This window comes from Strigops habroptila, chromosome 2 (genome assembly GCF_004027225.2).
Source record: "Strigops habroptila isolate Jane chromosome 2, bStrHab1.2.pri, whole genome shotgun sequence".
NCBI classification, from domain to species: domain Eukaryota; kingdom Metazoa; phylum Chordata; class Aves; order Psittaciformes; family Psittacidae; genus Strigops; species Strigops habroptila.
Window position 1 is genome coordinate 36,787,971 of NC_044278.2, and position 25,142 is coordinate 36,813,112.

A 25,142-nucleotide genomic window follows, 5' to 3' on the forward strand; every position below is an offset into this window, starting at 1 on the left:
ATCCAATTTTAGACTTACACTTTCCTGTACGTTATCCACTGCATGGCTCCGCTCATCATTCTTGTTGTAATTCTGGATTGCTTCAGTGTATGTCCTAAGGAAAGTATCCTTGATCTATCAGGATGAGGAAAAAACAGTCTATGTGAGTAACAAAAAACATAACACCTGAAGTAGTTTTCACAGGAAGCAAATATATTTCCAAACCTAACAAGGCACCCAAACTAGCCCTTCCCACTTGTTTTTAAGTGTGTTTTCAGAGCTGGCAGAGCTCCCTCTTAACTCGTAGGAGTCATTCATGCAATTTTTCAAGTGGGGTCTATTTGACATAGAAAGAAAACTACCCCAGCAAACAGCTACATTTAAAAAAACAACTCAAAAATTACTTAACCTATAAGAAAGATATCCTTTGATGTTTTTTTCCCAAACACTTTGTTTCAGCAGTAAGTCTGAAGGAGACTGTGTGCTGTTCTCTGCTCATGGATGCCTAGTAGGAGCTGAAGCCTGTGCAAATGCCTTGGTGACAGAAGCCAGTGGCACCAAAAGACGACATGAATCCCCTGAGCAGGTGGCAGCCCTTGTCCCCAGCACCAAAGGCATTTGGGTAAGGAATGAGAGGTCTCTCAGCTGGAGAAGGTCAGGCATACCACTGGGAAAGGCATTTTGACTGGGTGGTAAGGGGCTGGGTAACAGATGATTTGGGCAACCCACACAGCTATGACCTTCACAAGAGACTGCCTCTTCCAAAGGGGAGCAGCAGCCTGACACTGAGGTTGCTACAGGTTAGGCCAGATGAAATGGAAATCCTTAGCAGATGGACAGGTATTTCAGGACCAAATTAAAATCTATCCACCACTTCTAAGGGTAGACATCAGAAAAGCCTATAGCAATGGAAATCTCATGTCAAAGAAGAGACCAGAAAACCAGATAATACAAAGAGAAAAGACAAGGAGGGTCTCTGGGGTTGTTCTGCTTCAGCACTAATGGCATGTAGGCCCATGGACTTAAAACCAGAGATAGACCTGATTACAGTGGATAAAGCACAAGTGGTGCTACAAATCTAGACTATCATGCTTTTTTATAGCTTCTTCCTGTCCCTGTTTCCTACCTCACTCTATTTCTGATCTCTCCTTATTCTCAGGATAGAAACAAAATCCCATCCCACTCTCTCTCCCCCCCCTCAACAAAAGAAGAAGATTTACAAAACACTGAGTCTGGTCTGATGCAGAAGTGCTCTCTGCCTTATATAAACAAGTACTTGCCTGGCTGAAGAAGCTGTTTAAGAAAAGTATTTAATCTATTTTGCAGCCCTCAGCATATGTAAAAGAGTAAAGAAGATCTTACATGATGGACACACAGAAAATGATAGCTCCAGAGTAAATTATCAGGCAGCTGAGGCCAAGAGCTTTGGCTAAATCCCTTCATTTGGAATCACATCAGTTTTTAAGAGCTGTACATGTTATTGTTGCACAACAGCCGCATCCCTGGAGATGAGTATGGAGCTGCCGAGCTCAGCGACCTACACATTCTCCACGCTTCAGAGAACTTCTCAGCAGCTCCTGCCCAGGGAGACACTGCCATATGCCAACTCAGCACATTTCCACCTACCTCGTGGCGAAACACAAACCCTGAAATGCCAGCCACTAGCTCAGCCAGGAACACCAGGGACAAGAACATGGCATACTGAAAAGGAAGGAGGGAAGAGAAGTCAGAACATGACAGGCTTTTGTCTCAGCACAGTTACACTGCTCAGTTATCACATAAAATTTACCTTTCCGCTCTAGACACCCGTCAAAGATGTTAAGAAACCAAAGGTCTCTTGGAGGCGATACATAGGTTATTGCCACATAGGTTATTGCCTGAATATGTGTTTATACACCTCGCAAATGATACGTAGTGTCTAATTATTGGCTTTTCTGACATTTCTGTTCCCGCATTTCCTAGCGTTCTCAGATAAATTAAAACACACTCACATGCCAGAGATGGATCCAAGTCACTCAGGTTTTGATGGTGCAGTAAGGAATACAAAGAGACACTTCATGTTTGCATGGCACTCTGCTAAGGTAAATAGGCTTCTCCAGGTGTTTTGCTTCATGTTTATCTGTCTCATTGCTAGACTGGGATTTACTGCCCAGTTCCTGAAGCTTCTTCAATAAATGAACTGAACCACTGACTTCTCCAGAAATATTCTCACGGTAATACTAGACAGATGCCTCAAATACTTTGCTGAGCCAAGGCCCATGTTTGGCTTCAGGAGTAGCATTTGGATCCAGAGCTAAATAAACCTTGAAAACAGCACTTTTAATATAGACACTCACAAACTATTAAAAATACACCTAAGCAGAAATAAAGAAAGCAAAGAAAACAATGTAAAGTGTGATGGTAAAATTTGAAGTTGGGGCTTAATCTTCTGGAAAGAAAATTACATTGTTTTCTCCATGTGCTAAATAACAACCTAAAAGGAAACATTTTGAATTAAATTCAGTCCTAGCAGAATTTAGTGGAAAGAGGAATATTTTTTAATGGAAGGTTGTTGGGGAAGGGAGGATAACAGTGAAGGCAGAACTAGAAAAATAATTTCCTCCAATTAATGCATCTGTGAAATTACTGCCTGTATTCTGTTCAGGACAGAAAGTTATTAAATATTTCTTATGTGTACAATGAAAATAAAACCATGTGCTTGAAACAGCACATGCCACTGTTAGTGCCTTACCTTTAAAAAAGTTACATCACTTTTAGAGAGCAACTAGCAGAGCCTGATTTCCTATGGATTTATAGAATCATTCACCTTTACCCCTTTCCCATCTGGACTGCAGTAACTCTGACAAGCCTCTACACGTGCCCTGACAGCACATTGCCAGCAAGAGATGGCAGCGATACACCTACAACAGTGTTAGGTTCATGTTGACTGGCCACAAGCATATATCTGCAGCTGTACCTCTCCCCTGCCAGCAGTTGAGGAAATGAACTCTATTTAAGATGTCCTTTTTAAAAATCCAGTTTGAATTGGAGAAGAATTGTCCCATCTCCTTAGAAAATCAGCCCTAAGATACTGTACCAGGAGCTGCAGTGTACTGTCCAGCCCTTTTCCACTATCTCAGTGTCTCACAAGTACCATTTCCACCCTTCAAATCGTTACACATGCAGGCTTTTGCTCCTGCATATTCTTAGAAACACAGTTTACCACATAGGCTTGTTTAACCTCTAATTATTTTCCATTTTAATGGAGGCTGGAAAACTCAGAACAGAGAAACTTAGAGAGAAGTTAAACTGGTCTGAGAGACAGCTGCTGTACCTCTGCTTAGTGTACCTAACGTTCATGCTGCTTTTGAGATGAGGACAAACATATCATACAGAGCTTTGTTTTCTGAGGTTGACTTTTATTCTAGTGAATATTAGGAGAAAAAGAAAGGCTGGTGTGCTTTCAGAAGGTATCAACTATTTTTCCATAGATTTCACATCAGAGTATTAAAATGACCCGTTTAAAATATACTTTAAATGAATTTTACATAAAATACACTTTAAATTAATTTCACATTTATGATGCTTTGGACATTTTTAAGATTGCAAATATACCTATCTAGCTGGCTCACAGAAAACCAGGATAATTGTAGAATTACTCACAGAGTAATTAATCAGCAGCATTTTGCCCTGCTCCCAACAACACATGGGCCTGCACACCCTGTGGTAGCAAAATTCATTCATAATCAACAACTGGTTTTGGCAAAGATTTTTTTCCCTTTCTTTGTCCAAAAGACACACATGTTGAACATTAAGATCAATAAAATCTAGCTTATGTGCCTAAAAACCCATGTTAACATCTGGTGAAGCTTGGCAGGGGGTGGGGGGAATCCTAATACATCAACCTCTTCCCCTCTTGCTTAAGGCACACTTTGGCATACTTACCAGTTTCAGCATCCATGGGCTGCCACGACAAGTGGCAAAGCAGCCGAAAAGCCCAAAGACAATGATTGTGGTACCCGTTCCAATAAGCACATAGGGGGCATTGGTGGAGTTCTCAGCAATGAGAGAGATGTACGTGCCAAGGGTGAGCTTGCCCCAAACGCCGACTGCGAGAAGGATAACACCTGTGATCTGCAAAGAAGAGAAGAAAGCTGTCAGGAACTACCAGGGAAGGCATCCAAATTCAGTACACAGTGATCCTGAAGACATTTTATTGGTGCTGTGTATTAGCAGAAGGAAGCAGCAAGATTTTTGCTAATTCCAGAGGGAGGGACAGAGAAAATTAATTTCCAGCATCTGAAGATGCATTAAGACTGCCACTGGAGGACAAACATCCAGGACTAATCACTGCAAAGCTGATGACTGCCAGAGGAGGATGCAGTGTACCATCTGCAGGAACAGAATCTCCGCTCCTACAGCAGACTGAGAAAGGGGGCCAACTCCATCACTCTACCAAAAGCCAACAACAACTGCTGCCACTTCACACCTCCTGGGTTTTGCTGCAAAAACTACCTGAACCACAAAAACCTGCTGCTTGACTTCCCATCCTTCTTAATGCCAAAGTTTCAGAAATACAAGCATCCCTTGCAGTGCATTAGTCTGGCAAGTGAGCTTTCCCCAGGCTATACAAGTGACCTCTCTGACTGCACAGAGGCTTTCTCCCCTGACACAGGGTGAGAGGACACCAGTGGGCTCTGGGAGCACAAAGATGCACAAGCAGAGGCTGCCATGCCATGAGGCAGCTGGTAGACACAAGCTCCCACAGCAGCAGGACATGGGGGAAACCAAGGTGTGCCGTACACCGACATCGAGCAGTAGCCACAATAGGGGTGATGCCTGAACCATCTGCTGATCATCACCCGATGCTGACACGCCTAACTCATTCTCATGGCGTGACTAAAGGTGAGACACGAAGGGCCAGCCCTGAGTGCCAGCTCTGCAAACGCTTCCTGAATTCCCCCAAACCTTCCTACTGCATTCAGCAGAGTTGCTGGATAATCGAGTCACCTAAGGAGAATACTAGGAGGATGGAGGAGACAAACTAGATGCTCTGAAGAACGATACAGTGGGAGGGATGCAGGGAAAAGAAGAAAACAAAAAAAGAGAGAATAAAGAGAGAAACAGGAGGAGAGGGGACCAGGTAGACAAAAGCACTTCCCAGCTCATCCCCTTCCTTCTCTCACACTTCTCAGAGCTGTGGGGAAGACATGCCCCCACCTGGCTCCCACTCTGAGCGCACCGGAGTGTAGCACTGCCCAGGAAATCCATCATGTCCCTCTGCCTCTGTCCCTAAGCCTTCCTTCTCCCCCTGACCACCCATGGCAGGCACTGGTATTTCTGTCACACCTTTGAGACAGGATCAGTAGAGACTTCTGCTCTCCTGCCCACTGTTGCAATAGCAATAAACCCAGCTCCTGTCCATCTTGCAGTGCAACCAATTGAAAAGTGCTGACTCCTTGCTCTTGTACCCCACCAACAGCTGAATGTCAAAAAAATCACCCAGTAGCTTACCTACCCACAGGCACCAAACGCCTCCGCTGAGGCTGGTCCCATCCTCACACAACACAACCTTCACCTCTGTCCCTCTTCTCCCTAACAAAAGCTTTTTCAGAGGGTGCAGATTAACCAGCAAAGTCTGAAAGCGAGCTGTGGGGCACTCGGAAACCCGCAGAACAACTTCTGGTTTCTCGCCTCCAGTTCAACAAAGGGCTGGTTTCTATGCCTGAGCTGCTGAAAGTTTTACCACCATCCCCAGGGAGGCGTAAAAGCAGCCTTCACTGCCAAAGCGAACAAGCAGCTTCACATCTGAAAGAGAATTCAAGCCTGGTAATAAAAAGCATTTTTAGTTGGCTGTTTGAAACAATTACTAACCCTTTACTATGTGTTTTAAGAGTCTGGTTTCCTCACATCTCAGGGGGGCCTATCCAATTTATGGTACACACAGACTTTGAAAAAGAGGAACAAAGCCTCTTGGCAGTTTATTCCCCTTCTGCTTCTTAATAGAGCTCTGATTTACATGGATTTATGGAAATCCCGCAGTTCAGTGGGGAGGTCTAAACCCCCAGCAAGCTTGGCACTGTGCAGAGGGGATGGAACATTCTCACAAAGACATGCTGCAGATGCACCTCAGGTTGCAGCAGCGCCAGCTGGAATTCTGCTTGTGAAGAAGAATTCTTCTTCACAAAGAAGAAGACTCTTCGTGAAGAGTCCTCTGCAAACCTTTTCATGACCTTTATTTAACACAGCACACGCTGTGGAATGACTAATGCCCACCTTCACCCAAGGGCAAACCTTGATTCTTTATTTTCAAGACACACTTTTTATCCCTTTCTCTCTTTCTTCCCTCATGCAATCAAGGGAACAATCAATGTTGGCCTCTTGTTTGGTTTGGGTTTTAGGTCTGGTTTTTTTAAAAGCAAGAGGGATAAGGGCAAATGGAAGACCGAGATAGTACTGTCCTGAAAACAAGGCAGCAGGAATACATACTGCTTCTGCCACTCATCATCACCACACACAGCTTCTACTCTACCTCTTGCCCCAACAGGCTGTGGAAATGAGCCCTGTATGGTTCTATGTGGTTAACGAAGCAATTCCTAAAACTATCACTCCAGACTAATTCTGTGTACAGCATGACCTGTGGGTCAGGCCCAATAGGTGCAAGAGCTAGGTGATGCATCTGAAAGGTCTAAGGAAACCCAGAGCACTTCCTGCAATGCAGAATCTCTCCCCAGTCTTCCCCGCTCACCTTTCCACTGTAATGTTTCCATTCAGACCATGAGCATATAATTCAGTGGCAAAATGGAAAATTATAAGGAAATCATCAAGATAAACACTGGCAGAGAGGTAGATGGATATGATCAATACATCTCCTGGAGACGTACAAAATATGGCAGTCAGAGGAGAGCGACCGCAAGCCTTTGGACTTTTAGAGCCCCCCTGAGCCAAGATTCACCATCCAGAGCAGCTTTATTTATCTGCAACGTCCAGCACAAATGGAGCAAGAGAGCAGCAGTCCCACTTCTGGGACTTGGCAGACTTCTACAGCAAAGCCTGCCCTTCCCATGGCCTCTCCAAAAATGAAGATTTGTCTTGGAAATGGTATGACAACTACGGCCTGTGCTGAAAGGGTGGCACAGCCCCACTCCAGATCCTCACCAGGCACAGAAGAAAAGAACTGGCAACTGCAGAGCTCACAATGCTCCATGTGAGACATCTGGAGTGGTACAGAAAAACAAGCATAAGCAAAGGAAAAAAAGACAAGACAAGGTTTGCCTCTAAAAAGGGACTACGGGAGAGATCCTGCCCAAATTTAGGGAGCTGTGGGAGAACCATCAGCAGCTGCTCTTTGGAGCGCTGGACCCTCTTCTCCCCACAGTCCCTTGAGGGGCTGAAGGGTCAGGGTGGCCTCTCTGAGCCTTGGCTCCATTTTATGCAAAACCAGCTGTGACAACCACAATGAGCTGAAGCCAACCCTGGCTTTTGCCCCTTCCCTCAAGCATCTCTGACTTTGTGGATTGCTGGTTTTCAACTGGTTTCAATCTCAGAGTCTGAATATGCAGAGAGGTGGCTGATCGAAGGAAGGATGCACAGGGAAGGGCTGCCTCGACAGCTCAGCCTTTTCCAATATTTACCAGCTGTCACGTACCGCATCATCCCTTGCCCAGAGGCTAATGATGGGTCATCTCTGCTGCATCAGCTTCTCTCACTTGTTGTCATTTCTGAGAGCCCTGACGTGGCGATCTTGCCCTCCTAAAGCAGACCTCTGATCACCCCCTTCATCACAGCACTGGGTCCCACTGATGACGGGGGAGCCCAAGGCAGAACCAAGTACACTGCACACAACCAGAGCCAGGCAGGTGAAACACACCCTCAGCACTCACGGATGTAAAACACAGAATGGAGGGAAAACCAGAGGCTGTGATTATCACATGATGAGGTTACGCAGCTTTTTGTGCTGTCCTGTCCTCTAGTGTGCTAAAGGGAAAGCTAAAGAGGAAAAAAACCCAAAATATCAGGCTTCAAGGCCTGTCACAAACATATCCAATGCTTTGATGCAGAAAAGGGCTCTGAAGTTTTCCTTGGACTTTATACAAACCTTGGTTTAAGCAGTAATAGCCCACACCTGGATAAAACAGTCAAAGCATGCATCCATCCCAAAACAGATAATACCATTAGAGAGATGCATGACAGCAGCCATGGCAGCCCTGGTTTATCCATGCTTAGGGCCAGTTCCTACTGCTGTACAAGCCCCAGAAACTCAGATGGGGTTTGTGTCTATGAACAGGCTTGCAAGCAGTTTGTGCTGCTTGTTGTCAGCTCTTTTTAATGCTTGCAGACTGTCCTGCCCCTCACACTGTTGTGATGAATGCTCCCTTTCTCCACACATTCCCAGGCCAAAGCACTTCATTTCACCTCCTGACATATGGTGCTTTCCTTTCAGCCTTGCATGTGGCTGCCGACAGGACAGCCCCAGGCCTTGGAGTCCATCCAGCAAGGAAACATCCTGGCCATGAAAGTGTCATGCCCTGCCTGAAGCACTCCCCATTCCCACACCCCAGCCACCACCAAAGCAGTTCTTGCTTTGCTTTGGTGACTGCTAGCACTGCTGAACTGCTGTTCCAGCACGAGGGCAACCCTTCTTGACATAGGGGCCACAAGCTGAGACCCCTGGGGCTGCTCATGTCCCCTGCCAGCACTGCATGCCACCAGATTGGGCAGCACAGACGTCTTCTGCTTGCCCCTGGGTGGGAGAAGTTGCTGTCAATCTCAGCACAGCAAAGGTTTGCAAGTGACTGATACCTGCTCCAGGCCCACGGGCTGAGATGTGAGGGAAGCTGAGAAAATTAAGACACCCTTTGACACTGTCACTGCACTGACCTTTCAAGACCAGCAATCTTGAATCATTATTTCTACTTGGGACGAGGAAAGTAAAAAAAACCCAACCCACCTGCAATTTCTGTTTCTTTTTGTATGCTCTTTCTCCAGCCTTCGACATTATTAGAATGCTATTTCATCCTGGATTTCATCAAAGGTAGATCATGTCTTCCTTATAAACATCCACTGAGCTGGAAGCCCCTCATCTCATGTTTCCTCAATCAGGAAACCCAAGATACAGCATTCAATAAAACATTATTAGGTCTGCCCTTCCTTCAGGTCAAACTTTTTAAAGGTTAAAAAACCAAAACAAAATAGCAGATATCCAAGTAGGGCAAGGATTGTAAAGACTCCACAGTGCTAGCAGGTCTCACATTTCATTGAGTCTGAACTTGGGCTCAGCAAAACACCCCAGAAACCTTGGACTGATGAGAGGACAGGAAATAAAGCAGGTATGCTATCTGGTGGTTTCTAAGAAAAACACCATCAACATGTTCCCATGCAGTGCTTTAATCCAGATGAATTGGCATGCTCGGGCGTAAAAAATACATATCTGGGAGCCCTTCCCCCTTGCAACCAGCTCTACCCCTTGCTCTCGTCCTGTGCATCATGCCCAAACCTCACAGGCCTCCCAAGCACTACCATGGTCCCCTGCTTCTTCCCAGCTAACATCTCTGTGTCTCACATTCACTCTGTGTATCACCATGTATCAAACTCTGATTTGATGGGTAATAAACTAATTTCCAAAAGTCTAGCCTGTTTTGCCCTTGATGGTAATTGCTGAGTGATCTCTTCCTGACATTATCTTGACCCACGAGCCTTTTGTTATATTTTCTCTCTCCTGCCCAGTTAAGGAGGGCAGTGATAGAGCAGCTTTTGGTGGGCACATGCTGCCTAGCCAGGGTCAACCCACCCCAATCACCCATTTACTCTCACATCTAAAGGAACTGGGGCTCGTCAGTAGGCCAGCAAGGCTATGACCACCAAAGCATCTCCCCATGCCTTGTTCCTGCCTCTCCTCAAGCATAGTATCACATCTACTAATCACTGATTCTGGTCAAAGGCAGGCTTTCTAGCTCTTTTGCCTTCCTTCAGCATTAGTACAGATGTTTCCAATGTTATCTGCAGTACTGCCCCCAGTTCTGGAGCTGATTGGATGTGGTGAAGAAGTTAACACGCTACAGGCAGGTAGAAATACTACTGAACTGAATGTTAGGTCTAACTTCACTCGTCCAATAAACCAGCTGCTTTTAAGAGACACACAGACAAAGATATGGCCAACACATACACTTGTTAATACAAGTGTATGTGCCGCATAGTAGGCAGGGAGAGTGATATTCTGATAATGCTGGGCATTGCTGAAATCAGAACTAATGCTGAACACAGGCAGTTTTGAAATAAAGAGCAACAAAAACATGTCTAATAATTACTTCTTTTAATAGTGCCATGACAAAGATTAAATGATGAACTGCCCCTCTTTTTGGGTAACAGCAACAAAATATATAAATAAGAGAAGAGGATTCAGAGAATAACTTTGAAAGCGCACTCTCTTTAATTCTATCAGAATTAGGCAGGAAAACACTATGTACTCCTTTAAACTGAATGCATGCTACATCCTAATTGAGTCTGTTGTCTCCACACCCCACATCTCACAGGGCACTGACAGCATGGTATAAAGGGAGCTGCTGCCTTAAACTGAGATAGGAGATGTGAAAGCTACTACATCTTGCATCCACAGTGATTCAAGAGGCCCAAATGCAGAGGAACTCCTTTATACACAGGGCTTCCATATGGAACACTTAAAGTTTATCAATTACAGAGGTGAAGATAAATGTGCAGCAGTAATTGCTAGTTTATTTGTCTACATAATTCATGCCCTCCTGTTCATTATAGGTGTCAGCTATTTTGATTCCTAAGCTCTGACATAATAAAACTTGGAACCCAATCCTGATTGATACGGAGCTCACAGGAATCCCTACTGCTTCCAAAAGCAGTGGGAAAAGCTCAGTATTTCCCTGGACTGGTTCTTTATCCACAGAACTGAGATGCAGGACGCCAGCTTCATTAATCAGGATCTCATTGTAGCTGTCACTTTTCCATTCCATTTCATATTTGCAACCTTGCTAAATGAATGTAAAATGTGTGCAACTTAAAAAGAGATCTGAAGTGGCAGCCAAGAGTCAGATGCAAGGAAAATACCCATGTTGCTGGTATTTTCAGCTCTTCGATTTCAATACTTCCTTTTTCAAGCACCAGCCTCCCCGCATTTTGGTGGAGGCATACTGTCTCTGCACAGCTCTACTGCAATCTTCTCCTCAAACAGCTAGAGAAAGAGTCTGTACATAAAATGGATGAAGCCAGGGCAAAGCAGACAAGAACTAAGGCAATCCATCTTGGCTGAAGCTGACAGGTCTAGCGACTGGTATAGCAGGCTGTGAGGAAATGAGAGAGGACCAAGGCACACAGCTAAGTAGATCTACCAGGCATTTCCCCAATGGAGGTAAACTTTCTCACGAAGCAAACGGTCAACCTTGACAGCATCCAGAATGAATCCTACATTAAAAGCATGTCCAGAGCGGCTTAAAAATAACTGGCCTACCTCTGAAAATTTTATAACTTTCCCAAAATAGGCAAGGGATCACATTCAAAATGTTCTTGCTTTACAGCCTGCCAAGCAAAGGGAGTGGCTGGCTTTGAATCTCCTCCTGCCTCAGCTGCTGGGCTCTCATCAGGCAGGCAGGCATCTGAAACAAACATAAATCCTCCTTTGAGCTTCAACATCAGTTCTTCACAGGCAGGAGAAAAGCAATAAGAAAAGATATGATGCAACACGGAGATGCATGTAGGCCAGCAACACAGCTGAGTTCTCTGTGCTCACATCTGGAGATCCTGACTACACCTTCAAAACCAGCTTGGGATACCTTCTGCATAGGATCGACCTCTGCTGGAGCTAACGAGAAATGAAGATGCCATGAGCTGTATCTTTGGAAGACGGCAACTCTTTCACGTCCTTACCTCCCTTTTGGAAAAAATTAAGCCCATTGAGAGAAAAAAGTCGAACACAAAACCACCACCAAAAGTGCAGTCACCAACGGTGCTGCCAATATTTCCACTAAAAATGAAGATGCTTAAGAAGAAATTTTGATGTTTCTGGTAAAACTTCCTTGTCTTTTTTTAAAATCCACTATAATTATAGCCTACTCAGTGAAGACTACTCAAGAAAAATTGCAAGCCATCTAATGACCATTTCTGCACTATTTGCCGATGGAGAAACAGTCTGTAAAGGTCTCTGTGTTAGGAGAAAATACCTTCAGTGCCACTCTGGTACATAACTGCTCTATCACCTTGCAATCCCTGACTTCACCATTTCTTAATACATCCCCCAGTACCTGATATGACAATTGTCTCCCTGCTCTTCTAATTCAGGCCCTCCCTTCCTCGTTCTCCCCTTTCTGGCCAGAGCTTCCCATCTAAATAACCTCTTCCTAAGAAAATCCAGCCAAAAGAATTTAAAGAAAAAATGCTGTACGATTAATTTGTTAGATTACATTCCTCTCTATGATCCATTGCCTGCCTCACCTGGGTAGGCTGCAACTTTTTGGGCTCAGGGTTGTCTCTTCTGTTGCATGTGCAGGATGTCTTCTGGTCTTGCTGTGTCCCTTCACCCCAGCAATCTATTTGAGTTATGATCCCTGCTGCTCAGCATCCATCTAGTACTAGCTGCTGTCACAAGATTGATTATCCACCTTATCTCTTGCTGTTTCCATCTAAAACTGCAATTCCTATGTATTAAAACTACTGGCCTATGCCCTCCCTGCAGGAACTGTCATCAGGGATACCAGCAAGTGCAAACTATGGCAATGGGTATGCTGCCTCTGCTCTCATGTCACCACCAGGTCAGAGCTGAGTATCTACGGCATCCGGGTTAGGGGACAGACAGTAGATTTGTCCTGAAATATAGTGGAGGAGATTTTGATTAGACACACTGATGACAAGCTTAACAACCTGTTCTTGCACAGTGGACTATTATCCTATTTTCTTTTCAAAAATATTTTTAAGGTTCATTGCTTTTCCTTTCTGGGACACTATTACAAGTACATGAATAGTTGTCCTGAGTGATCTGCCAGCAGATTAATGTCCTCAGAGGTCAAACTATAGTGCTGGTAAAAGAAAATTATGAAAAGAAAGTAAAATACTGACACTCAGATAGATGCTGAAGTGAATACTAAACTATCATGGAGCTGATTTGGCTACTCACTACTAACTCTGCAGACAACAGTGTGTACATTTAACAGTGTAACTTTAACAGTGCCTATATCAACACAAGAAAGTAGAGTTAAATGACCTCCGATAGGAAGTAAACATTTTATATACAACCCAGGTTTTTTCCAGCACTCCCACCCATCCATACACTAACCATACACGAAGGTTTAATTACACTTTCCATGCAGGCTAGGGCAGAAATGACAACCAGGGCTGTGTAACTAATTCTGTAGGGAAAACAGGTTAAAAATCAGATAGGTGACTGCAACCTTATCATTGAAATCGGAAGAAGAGGCCAGTGATCATTTAATGAACAGCAGTGAAGAAAACATTAGAGTCATTTTGTTTGCTGCAGGATGAAAAATTGGATATGGCCCACGAAGCCCTAAAAGCACTAACAAAGAGCACAGTGCGTGTGGGGATACAATACAAGAGCTTGAAAATATCCTTGAAGTATGGCTCAAAACTAGTAATTTCTTGCTAATACAGTAGCAAATACCTATTCTTATAGAATTTTCCTATAAGGAAATAATTAACTACATGCCACTTGTAGGAAGATTCAGGAAGAATAACGACATTTCGGACCTGATCTCCATATGAAGACCATGCACATAATGAATGGTAATAGTAAACGGTTATATTCTTAAGGTGAAAATTCAGCCTTATTACACCTTGCACTTACAGAAAAATACTTGGAAATTTTAGTACAATTAAATTGTTCATCATGAGGCTTATGCTTATTTTTATGTAAGACACATCATTAAATGAGAGAAAATATTCTGGTTTACAGTTTAGTCACCAGTGGCTCTATTAATTGATATATCTTTCAAGTTGGCTGCAGACAAAAATGTGGTCATTTTTGGATAAAACTAGAATGCAAAAATACAACTCTGCTGGGAATTTTCAGACCTAATTTCTTGAAATGTAGCTTTAAATATGCATGACAGAATGTCTAAGGAAAAAGAACTTACAGTTTGGAGACATCAAAGCGGCATCCCACTCTGCAAGCTAAGGTGTGTAATTAGAAAGGAGGTGACTTCAGCACCCATTGTTAGCTTGTGGAGCACAGGCTAGAGCCCTGTGGCCATTCACACTTCCCCAGTACTGATTATCTGCATGTGCCATGGCTCCTATGCATGTCAGTTGAGGTCACTTGTGAAGAAATTGCACAGTGGTAACTGGCCACCAGGACAAACACCAGGATGGTGGGGGGCAAGCCTGCTTTGGACTGAGCCTGTGGGGGCATGGGCTGTTTACAGAGTGGCTGGACCACTTCAGGTTTGAACTGCTCAGCAGCCAGAGCCTCTGCAGAGATGCAGCATGCATCAGGCAGGACCACGCACCTGAGGCGGGTGGCTAGCTGCTGATCAACTGTGTGTCCAAGCCGTGATGGAAGTGGGACCGGGCCTCACCTCCTCTCACCCACACCTCCTCTGTTGAGCTGTGATTAGACATGGCACCATAGCCTCCCTTGTCATGAACTGGGCTCACAGAGCTCAGTTTTCAAGGACCAGCGGCTGCGCAAAGGCTGAGGCACAAAGCCAGGATTGAGAATACTTCTCTAGCTTGACATTGCACCAATAGGTGTTTCACATTCCCTGTCTCTATCCCCTTCCAAGAGGCACATGATGGCAGCAGAGGCCAACCACACAGATGCAGCAGTGAGGCAGCATGTTTGCAGCAGGCATTTGGCCAACACACCTCCAAGGTGCTCTGCAAATGCTGCACCTGCACTGCTGAAACTTCATCTGCAGCTAAGCTGGTCTTTCATCAATTTTTGTTCAGAATATCTTTCTTCCTCTATTATGTATTTGCCCTGAAGAAGGCCTAGTCTGTCTGACATTTGGCTGAAGGTGCGCCCTTGTTACCAAAGTCATATTCATGGATATGGCTTATCCATGAATGTCTAGTTCAAGATGTCCCTGCTCATTGCAGGCATGTTGGACTAGATGACCTCTGAAGGTCCCTTCTAACCCAAATTATTCTATGATTCTATGACAACCAAACTCACAGTGTTCAAGGAGTGTTCACTACACTGCAACTGAATTTCAGCAAAAGGCTAATGAATGGGAAAGCAGAGATGGTGTTCCTGTACACGACAAAAGCTCTGACTAGGAGCTGATGGGGCCCTGCCCTGCCCTGCCTGTGAGCACACAGGATGGCAGTGGTGGTGCAGCACCACAAGTCAACAGTTTGTCAAGCTGGATACAGACCAATCCCTACCCTTTCTCATGATTTAAACCTCCACATTTGCTTGGTTAAACAAACCAGCAGGTCCTCCTCAAAGTCATGAGTCTCTTTTCACATCTGTAATCTGTGGCCACCATGTGGCTCTTTTTTTCTTTTTACTTGCTTGTTTAACAAATACTTAGTGCAGGCTAAGCTTACGTTCTTCCAGATGTCCATCTCTTTTAGACATGTCCTCCCCTCCTTGCTGAACTTCCGTGCTTTTAAAAATGTCAACATCTATTTCGGAGTGACTAACATAGTACCGAAAATTGCCAAGTTTTCAACAAGAATAACTTTAAACGTGTACAGTCAGTTCAATATCAATGAGAAAGCACACTCCTAACCAGAGAAGCAGTGGTTGTTTTGAAGTTCTTCTATATATAGCTACTATATGTAGTACTATATATAGCAGAATAGAAGGAACTGTCTACTATATATAGCAGAATAGAAGGAACTGTCTACTATATATAGCAGAACAGAAGGAACTAAGTGATCATCAGCAAACTGATATAGCCAGAGAATCATTTACCTGTGGGATCTGAAAGTTTTTGGAAGCTTAAATGCAGCAGTTGTCCCTCATACTCACACTTTCAAATCCCTGCAGTAGCAATATATGAAGATGATGGAAATGTTGCTTACACAGCATAGTACAGTTTGACCTCAAATTTTAAAACAGTTCTCCAATTTGACTGAGATATAAGACTTCAAAAGATAAAAAATGCAAGATAATCAAGACTAGATGTTTTGAAACAGGAGTATCCCCTATTTAAATCCTTTATAGTTTCTTACATGCTCTTGTTGATTGCTTGCCTCCTAATAAATCCATGCAAAACCTAAACTTCTATAATCCCTATCTGAAGAAAGTAAAGGAATAAAATGAAACACCTGAAAAACATCCTCTAGTGCTATCCATGGCCATCAGACTAGCACTACGTTCAAAGCACATGCTGGTACAAGAATGATCCAGACTTCAGTGCATTTGTACCTTAGAACTGACCAGGGTAGAAAAGACTTTGAGTGAGTCTCTGACGAAGGTGTTTTGGTAGTGTCAGTGGCTCAGCCAGTGCAGAAATCCCTCCCTGCATGTGTAATAGTCTTCAGACATGTAGCAACAAACAACAGCATTGTACTACACCACCTTAAACCCAAGCAAATCATCAAAACAGGATAATATTCCTCTCAACAGGAATAAAACAAAAAAACAGAACACGCGGTGAGCACACAGTGACCATGTGGCGCAGTTCATCCAGCTCTGCAGAGGAAGAAAATATAGTGTGTGCATCCTGAATCACATGTGCAGAAAAAAACATACTCTTTTGCAGTAGCACAAGTGTTGGATGACAGCAGACACCATAAAAGTTGTCAGAACAACTCTAAAGGGCAGTTGCCGCAATGCAGTTTAGGAGAGGAAGCTCCCCCAGGGAATTTTCGCATCCAACAGACACACATGGCACATAGAAAAAGGATCCTCCACTGCACTGGTGATAACCAGCAATGTGCCCAGAGGGCAAAGGTAGCAACCAGGACTGTTGGGCACACACAAACTCTTGGGCAGATGCAGAACTGTATGAGTGCAATCCCACCCTTAACTAGGCATTATTGTGCTCCTGTCCACATGGCTATTACATTTCTGTAATTATGACTTTGCTGATTGTACATAGCTTCCTTCTGAACATAATGAGATGCAGTAATGCAATCCACAGCAGCAAAAGACCCAGAGCAATTTCTTATTTTGCTAGCTGTGGGAATTGGAGGAAAAGCAGAGCTATCCATTTGTTTATCTGCTGGTCTTACAAAGTTAAGATTTAGCAGTAAGAAAACTTGAAAAGAATGAAAAAGTGATTTACAGGCTCATTAGTCACTGCACATAACACCAGTGGTGTGAAACTCTCTCAGAACCACTTTATATTCAAGCATCTATGCTTCTAATAACCTTCAGAAATAGCAGAATACAGCATTGAAATGTGCAATAATAGATATGCAATGAAATTCAATAGTACCAAATACAAGGTCGTGCTGCTGGGACCAATGCCAGAAGTTTCAAGCTCCTAAAGTTGCAAATAATAGTGGAGAAAAGCATTTCTGAATGCCAGCTGACCATGGTGTTTATGAGGAACCACTCATGGCACACACATAGAGAAAAAGGCACGTGCAACCCAATGGTGCATCTCCAAAGGCAAGTTACTTTCAGAAGAGGCTCCACATGGGCTGTCACTGCACAAGGCACCAGTGAGCCCCATCTGCAATGCTGTAATTCAATCTGCCATGGGTGTAAATCTGGTTATCCGCATTCAAGAAAGGTGAGGTGATACTGCAATGGGTTCAAAGGCAACGGAGAGTCTCTCTAGCACGAGGTGAGACACATGGCTTTCAAAGCCTTGCATGAAGTGGATAAAGATGGGTAAGGGGATATGAACCTGCCTGTATGGGGATTACACAACGAGGACAAGAGAGAGCTATTTAAGCCAGAGGACAGTTGTGCTGGGAACCAAGTGTGCACACGCTGGCCACAAATATGTTTGGGGTGGAAAGGAGAGTAAAGAGGCTGGGAGCAGCCTCCTCCTCTTGGAAGAGGGAAATGGGAGGGAAGGAGGTGAAGCTGGCAACACAACCACTGCCTGCAATAGATGACAGCTGGGCAGCTTTCATCCCTTTACCCACGGGAAAGGGTCCATGCTAAAATCCCTAACTGGCTGGAGCCTGTGAAGAGGAAGCAGGGAGCCAGGCGGACTGTAGCCTCCACCAGTGCAGTGCCAGGCCACTGGTGCCAAGCAGGCCATCAGCTGCAGCATTCATTTCAGTTCAATCCATGCAAAAATCAGCTCGGGAGCATGGGTAATGATCTGATAAGGGCTTGTTTAAAGTTTAAAAAGGATTTTATCACTGCAACCAAACCCCTAATGTACTGAGCCTGTTTTATGGAAAATCACCGGTTATTTACATTCTCCTAATGATACTCGGAATGAGCTGAGAGCTGTTATTCCTATTGTGGGACTGCTGCTTTTTTTTTTTTTTTTTGTTTTGTTTTGTTTTGTTTTTTGTTTCTTGTGGAAAGGACACATTTCTTTCATAATCGAGATTTTTGGTTCTTTCCTTTTCTCCTTTTGCATGAGCCATGTTTTCCTCTCCAGCTCTCCCAGGCACTGTGCTGCAGTGAACTTCTCCTGTGGATACATGCTTGCCTTTGGCAAGCAGTGCACATATGGTGTATCCCTGCTATGTTGCTGTACAGCTCACATGGGCCATCATGAGAAAGCAAGAGTACCCAAGTCAGTCCTTCAAAACCGATGATGTTCTCTGTAACCATCTGTATTTGCTCTCACCCACACCTTGGCTACTGCCTCTCCTCCCAAAGACAGGTAGCAACACAGCCAAGGAAGCGAGAAAGGTAACAAAACAAGGCTACGGAGGGCAAAAGTATGGTTTGTTCCAGTCTAAACTAACGCAGTTTTTGGCTCTGTGTCTACACCACAGTTGTCCATACTGCTCTGTTTTTCGTTTGTGTATGGCTCTGTTTTTTCATGTGCTGTTCCTACTAAAGAAGCCGAAGTCAAAGCCAGAAGTCACTTTTAATACTCAAATGCTTTTTTAGAGAGAGGGAGGAGTGCCCCAAATCCCAACAGGAAAGCATTCCCATGGACCATGGTGTGCAGATGCTCTGTGCACTCTCCTGCACTGTAGGGAGATGGATTTAATAACCAAGGTTGTTCTCTCAAGTCTTATCTTCCTAACGGCTAAAAGGAGGAGGAAGGAGGCAGATGAAATTCAGATTTGTCAGTTCCTGCAGGGCCCACACAGCAGACAGACACCATGTGCAGCCAGCTCATAACTTCTACAAGGTTTTTGAAACGTGTTAAGTGTGCTTTTTTAGAATGTACAATTCTTAGAATCAGTACCTGCCTACAGATAAATCAGTCTCATGCACCCCTGAAACAACCACGTGAATGTCAGGAGCCCTCTGTGTGAGACCAGCTGCCAGCTACAGTTACCATCAACCCCCTTCTTTGCAGGTTTAGCAGGGATACAACATCTTTATCCGCAAGCAAGTCGGATGTTCAAGGAGGTGGTGCTCCAGTGTGTGTGTGAAGCCATGTAATCAGAGTATCCTTATCATCAGTGGAAAAAAAGATGACTGCTCCACAAGCCAGGCTGGTAGAAAGGAGCAAGTGACAACATGGCAGCTTTGAAGGTCTGCAGAAGTAGAAGCTACAATTCCCTAGCATGCTCCCACCATTTAGCACAAGGCGTCAGTGAGATGGCTTTGTAGTACACCACCTTACTAAAATAAAAACATTTTCAAGAATCAAAATTCAATACGATCACCACTCACACCTGACACACCAGAACTTATAAATATTATTTCAAAATAGTTTATGACCTGTAACCATTCACCAAAAGTCCCTGGGTTACATTAGAAGAAACAACTGAATAGTGGTTTATATTTCTATACGTACATACTGTTGCTTAAATGGTTGAGACACAGGAGTGCCTGTTTGTGGGTATTACACTTGCATACATGTCCGAAAATAAAAGCATATCCCCTCACATATAAGTTGGTTTTTGCTAAACTTTAGAGCTGTTTAATGAAAATACTGACACTTCTGAGTATGTGTATGACTCTATGTTTTTTTGTGTAAAAAAAGGGTTTTTATCTAGCCTTGCACTCAAGCTGCTAAATTCCAGCTGAAACAAAACCAAAAGAAGTCAGCCAGAGCAGGAACAAACCTTTAAAAATTTAAACCCAGATGTTTTAAGTTGTGAAGTTCTGTGGGTTTTGGGTTTTGTTGTTGTTGCTGTTGTTGGGTTGTTGTTTGGTTTTTTTGGTTTGTTCAGTTGGTTTTGGTTTTTTTGGTTTTTTTTTAAGACAGTAGAAAATACCAGATAATTATAATACCAGGTGACACCAACAGATTGCTGATAACACACACATGTAACTATACTGCTGGTACTTTAACGCTCTTTTGAGAAACAAACTAAGCTGCAACTCTATTCTCCCTCAGGACAGTCAGGCCACCAGGAAAGCTTTTTAACCACAGGTCTCCCACCACTTAAACTCATTTTACATTCTAGTGTGGATCCAGAAGCTGTAGGGCACATGCAGGATTCCCCCATCCCACCCTGAAGCCTCACCACAGCTCCTATGGGAGCTCAGGGACTAACGCCCTTGTGGCCCGTGGCTGAGCTGCAGTGAGGCCCTTCAGAAGAACCTCAGGATGCAACAGCTGCTGAGTCCATCTGCAGACCACTCGGTGAGTGGCCCACTGATGCACCTCCATCCGACCTGTAAAACACCCTTTGTCAAAACCAGTAAAATACCTAAAAACTTCTGATATAAATATCTAAAATAGCTCCTGCTATTTGAGATGCAGTGTGAGATTTGCAGAAGGCATGGATTCTTATAATTTTTTTAATTAAACAGATTTCTACATATAATACATGTGCTCACTTGCTCCTTTCTCCTTCAAGTTTTCTTTCCTTGGAACAACTACAGAGATGTCCTAAATGACAGATGGGCCAAACTGTATGGGACTTTGCATATCTTATTGCTATGAAAGATGATTTTTAAATACTTCAACACTTCTTTGTTCTTATTCATCTCATCAGCTCTAATCAGGTTTTGATATACCATTAACATACTTACCAACTGAATCTGCAATCAAAGCAGGTAAATGAAGAAGGTGAGTTGTTTAAATAAAAGGACAGAGGAGGACTTTACCATGATCTCTAGCTCTGGCACACAAAGTTTCAGACTGTGACTTGCCAAGCCTTGCTGTGCTGCTCAGAGCAGCCACTGGCAAGGCAGAGATGAGCAGGCATCCCACTGGCTCTTGGTGCTGCTCTTCAGGTCCCCAAAAACGAGATAAATTCCCCACAGTAAGAGAAAGAGATGAGGTTTGTTCTGTGTGGCAGCTCCTCTGAGTTTCCTTTAAAGCATCTGTAACTAAGACAACCGGCAAAAGCCTCTCCAAGCATGGAGTGCTCATGCACTTTCAGCTTCACTGGAAATAGACCTAATAAAAAAAGCCCATGTTTACATACAGTAGAGAAGAAATATGTTGAGAAAGCAATTTTCAAGCTTGAATGGAAGTACTGCAATTAGTGGAAAGTAAAAAGATAAATATAAAAAGTTGGCATAAAAAACCCTGTTATATATTTTAGAACAGCAATTAAAGGAAATGATTCGGTGCAGAGCGCCTGTGAAAAGATTAAAGAAAACCATCGCCTCTTTCTCAAAAAGAATTACAGCTTGAAGGGAGGTTTCATGCTAGTATAATAATAGTTTATTTACAGATATTCAATATTTATCTTAGTAGCATTCACAATAGCAGTAAGGCAAGCTAATGTTACCGTCATTAGACACATAATTCTGTTTTATTTCATTTGACTGGTTGTTGTGAAATTCATGTCTGCATTGTTGCCAGCCAGTCTTGTTCAAGCCTCATCTATGATCTTTAAACGTTCCAATTTGGGGAGCCACCTACTAATGAGAGAAAATAGAAGGCATTAAAAGGCCGAGCATGAGCCATACAAATTCCTTGTTGATTACACTCTTACATGTATTTACCAAGCTTTCCTATTTTACATCACCAGCTCTTACTACACACTGCCAGCAGCTGTCACTAGGACCATACAGTGACTGGCTCCGGGCAGGCACGTAGCTCCCAAATTTGCCATCCTATGTGGCTGTAGCTGATGCTCACTCTTTATCCAGGATGACACACTGGCAACATGGTGGCTTACCAAATGGGCTACGCTAAGCTTAAGGTATCAGAGCCTGACAGCCCAGGAATGAAATAGTAGCAGTATCAACAAGTGTGCTGGAAGGCAACAGCAACCAAAGTTGATATACTCACCCACATATAATGAAAAAATAAAACAAAACCCCCTTGAAACAAAACTATGGGAACAGACCAGACATACTTTTTCTATTTCATGTTGCCAACCACACTGCTAACACACATTACAGTGCTTTCACTTCCAGACTCCAGGCATATACAAAAGGAACACATTGTCCTACTTAATCAACATATAAAAATATAAAGACCTGCATTTTAATATTAATTACATTAACCAGTGGACCTTGTGGCATCCATGCATGCTGGGCTGTTGGGAAGCTATTCTGCTTGAACATTGCTGAGGACAAACTGTGGAATTGTGTACCTTCCTAGGATTCCCAGGGAGAAAATGTACAACAGAGGCTGCTTCCAGCTGTGACAGCCTTAACAAACAGCTCCAGTATGTTCTGCCTGTTCAGAAATGGGAAACTTACTTCCATCTAAGTGTTACCAACAGGGAGTACTCCAAGACAAAACTCTGGAGAAGAAGACACAGCCCAACGAGTAACAGGAACTTCTCTACATCATTGTTGGCTTCCTCAGCCTATAAATCTTTCTTGGGCCTCAAGACTCTGCCTAGAGATGAAGATTAATGTACCAAGTGTAAGACTTGGAAGTGCATGGTGATTTTATTTTATGAAATTAAGTCTGGCCAGGATCACCTGCATGCAAACACCACAGGGGTCAGGAGATGCTGGCTGCCCAGTCCTCACAAAGCTTCCTGGCTTCTTCTAATGGGACACAGAAAACTGAATGGGTCTCATCTTTCATACAAATTAGGAGTGAATATTGTTCAAAACCTTCTGTCTCATTATTTTGTTTTGCTCCTCTGAGAAGTAAAACAAAAATTTCCGAATTTCACAGTTCTCCCGTTTTCTTTATCAGGGCATCTTATGGCTCCAGTCTTGTTCTTGTCATATCCTGCTTTAGGTCAGGTTTTTCTTCCTCTTCTTGTCATTTGGTTCCTTGACTGAACTCACACAAAGGGTGCTCCATAGCAAAACATGCTGTTCCTTTTACCCTTGTTCTGTTGTTCCTTTTGCAGGTTTCACACATACTTCATACTTTACCTACATTGGTCTTGGTACTTCAGTTACAAGTTTCTACACTGCAAAGACTTGGTGTATTTTGCAGAGCATTTTACTGCACTGCAGCTGCAGAGATACCTTCGTTATCTGTAGAAAGCATCCCAAAACATGCCACATCAAGAAACATGAAAATCCAGAATTAACATGCATGATTTTTTTTTGTTTGTGACAAAAGGGAAATACTTTAATAAAGGTACTTCAGATGATACACTCTGAATTAAGCACAGAAGGCCTGAAACTCACTGACCTGCAGGTTACTCAAACACCATGCGTGACGTGAATGAAATAGCAAATGAATGCCTTGTCAATGATAAAAAGTACCATTCTGTAATATAGCAAGAAAGAAAAACACTCTGACTTACAGAGTTCTTTGCACAATGCAAATCACTTACAACTAAACCCTGCTACCATTACACCATCTCAACAGACCAGGCAACTAGCTGTGTCTCTCTTTTTATTAAATGTATGGTATTTCCATACATTTAATAAAAGGATGTTAAATTCTCAAAAGTTAAGTTTTCCTTTCACTGAAATGGCCCATGTAGACTGGGAAGTTAGGTAAGAATGTTCCTACAGTACATTGCCCCCATTGTAGGTAAATATTAATGCCAGCACAATTCAAGGCCTAGCTCTAAAGTACTTAATGCTTGGGAAAAGTTTCACCTTAGCTATTTTGTGCTACAACTGACAGCAGAACAGAACACTCTGTTACTGAGAGAGCAAGAACAGAAAGAAGGTGAATAAAGAAATATGGCAGAACATAAATAGAGAAAAAAGCATAAATTAGTGCGAACAAAGAAAATCTTCAAAAGCAAACGTGTTCTGATGAAAATTAGCTGGTTATCTGGCAGGAGCAGTTTTGGTATATATCTTCACCCACCAGTGAAAAATAAACAAAACTGTTTTAAGGAGGATCTGCTATCTTTGTGTCATCCTTTTCCATCTTTGGCTGCTGTTTTGCTCTATGTCTGTGTTTTATACTCCTCATAGGTGCCTGGACATCCCCTTCTAGGCATGGCTGCCAGGCACTTGGACTTTACAGCCCAGAGGTAGGTTTTCTCTCTTCTAAATGCCAGTCCAACACAAAGGGAAGTCAACTAAAAACATGGGGAAGCTGCCAGATGTTTTAGTGCCTCTGGATCCCCTCCCTCCATGGACGGGCATTCAAAAGGCACTCGTGATCTGCTGGGTACAGAAAGGTAGAGCAGAATGGCTCTTTTCCACTACACTTTATTCCTTACTCTCTCAGATCATATAAAGAATACTCAAGAGTATTCTTCGAAGTAAAGCAACACTTAAACTATAATGAAAAAATGGCCTTTCTATATACTTTGCCCTCTCCTGCAACAGGACTACTCAAACACAGCCAAATTCCCCTTCCTGCTAACCTGACAAAGTAAGCTGAACATACTTTGATCAAATTTGCTGATAAATTCAGATCTTTAAAGGGCTTCTGAAACACATTTACACATATGTTGAAGATATGTTGAAGAAAACGTTTTCTCATTCAAATGGATATTTTAACATCAGCACAAGTAAATATGCCCCTGCTTCATCATTACAGGAATTGCACTATTTAAGAAAGCAAATGTAAGAAGAAATAAAATCTATTAGAAAATGCTTATTATTGTTTTCACTGTCCAAGTGCCTACAGAAAAGGAAACCCAAGCCTCGCCTATTGAAAAGAACAAATTCTAGCAGCATCTATGATCAGACAAACCACTGGATGTGAGCCATTGCCTCCTCCTTTTGGAATGGCAGGCACCTGGCAGCAAGCTATCAGCAAGGTATTGCCTTCTCTGTTACTTGTTCAACTCCTAATGTCCCATTAAAATGCAACAATATTATGAAAATGTTCCTTTCAAAACTTAAAACCAGCATTAATTTTCAA

At 43.2% G+C, this 25,142-nt stretch overlaps 1 protein-coding gene across 1 annotated transcript in view; it reads right to left on the bottom strand.

The window, feature by feature from the left end:
• TSPAN7 (tetraspanin 7) overlaps positions 1 to 25,142 on the bottom strand; it is a 96,496-nt gene that overhangs the window by 12,601 nt on the left and 58,753 nt on the right. Inside the window, exons 2-4 of the mRNA XM_030472631.1 lie at positions 3,904 to 4,092; positions 1,606 to 1,680; positions 19 to 114 (exon numbers count right to left, since the gene is read on the bottom strand). Coding sequence (XP_030328491.1) covers positions 19 to 114; positions 1,606 to 1,680; positions 3,904 to 4,092 — 360 coding nt within the window. The remainder of the gene's footprint in view (positions 1 to 18; positions 115 to 1,605; positions 1,681 to 3,903; positions 4,093 to 25,142) is intronic.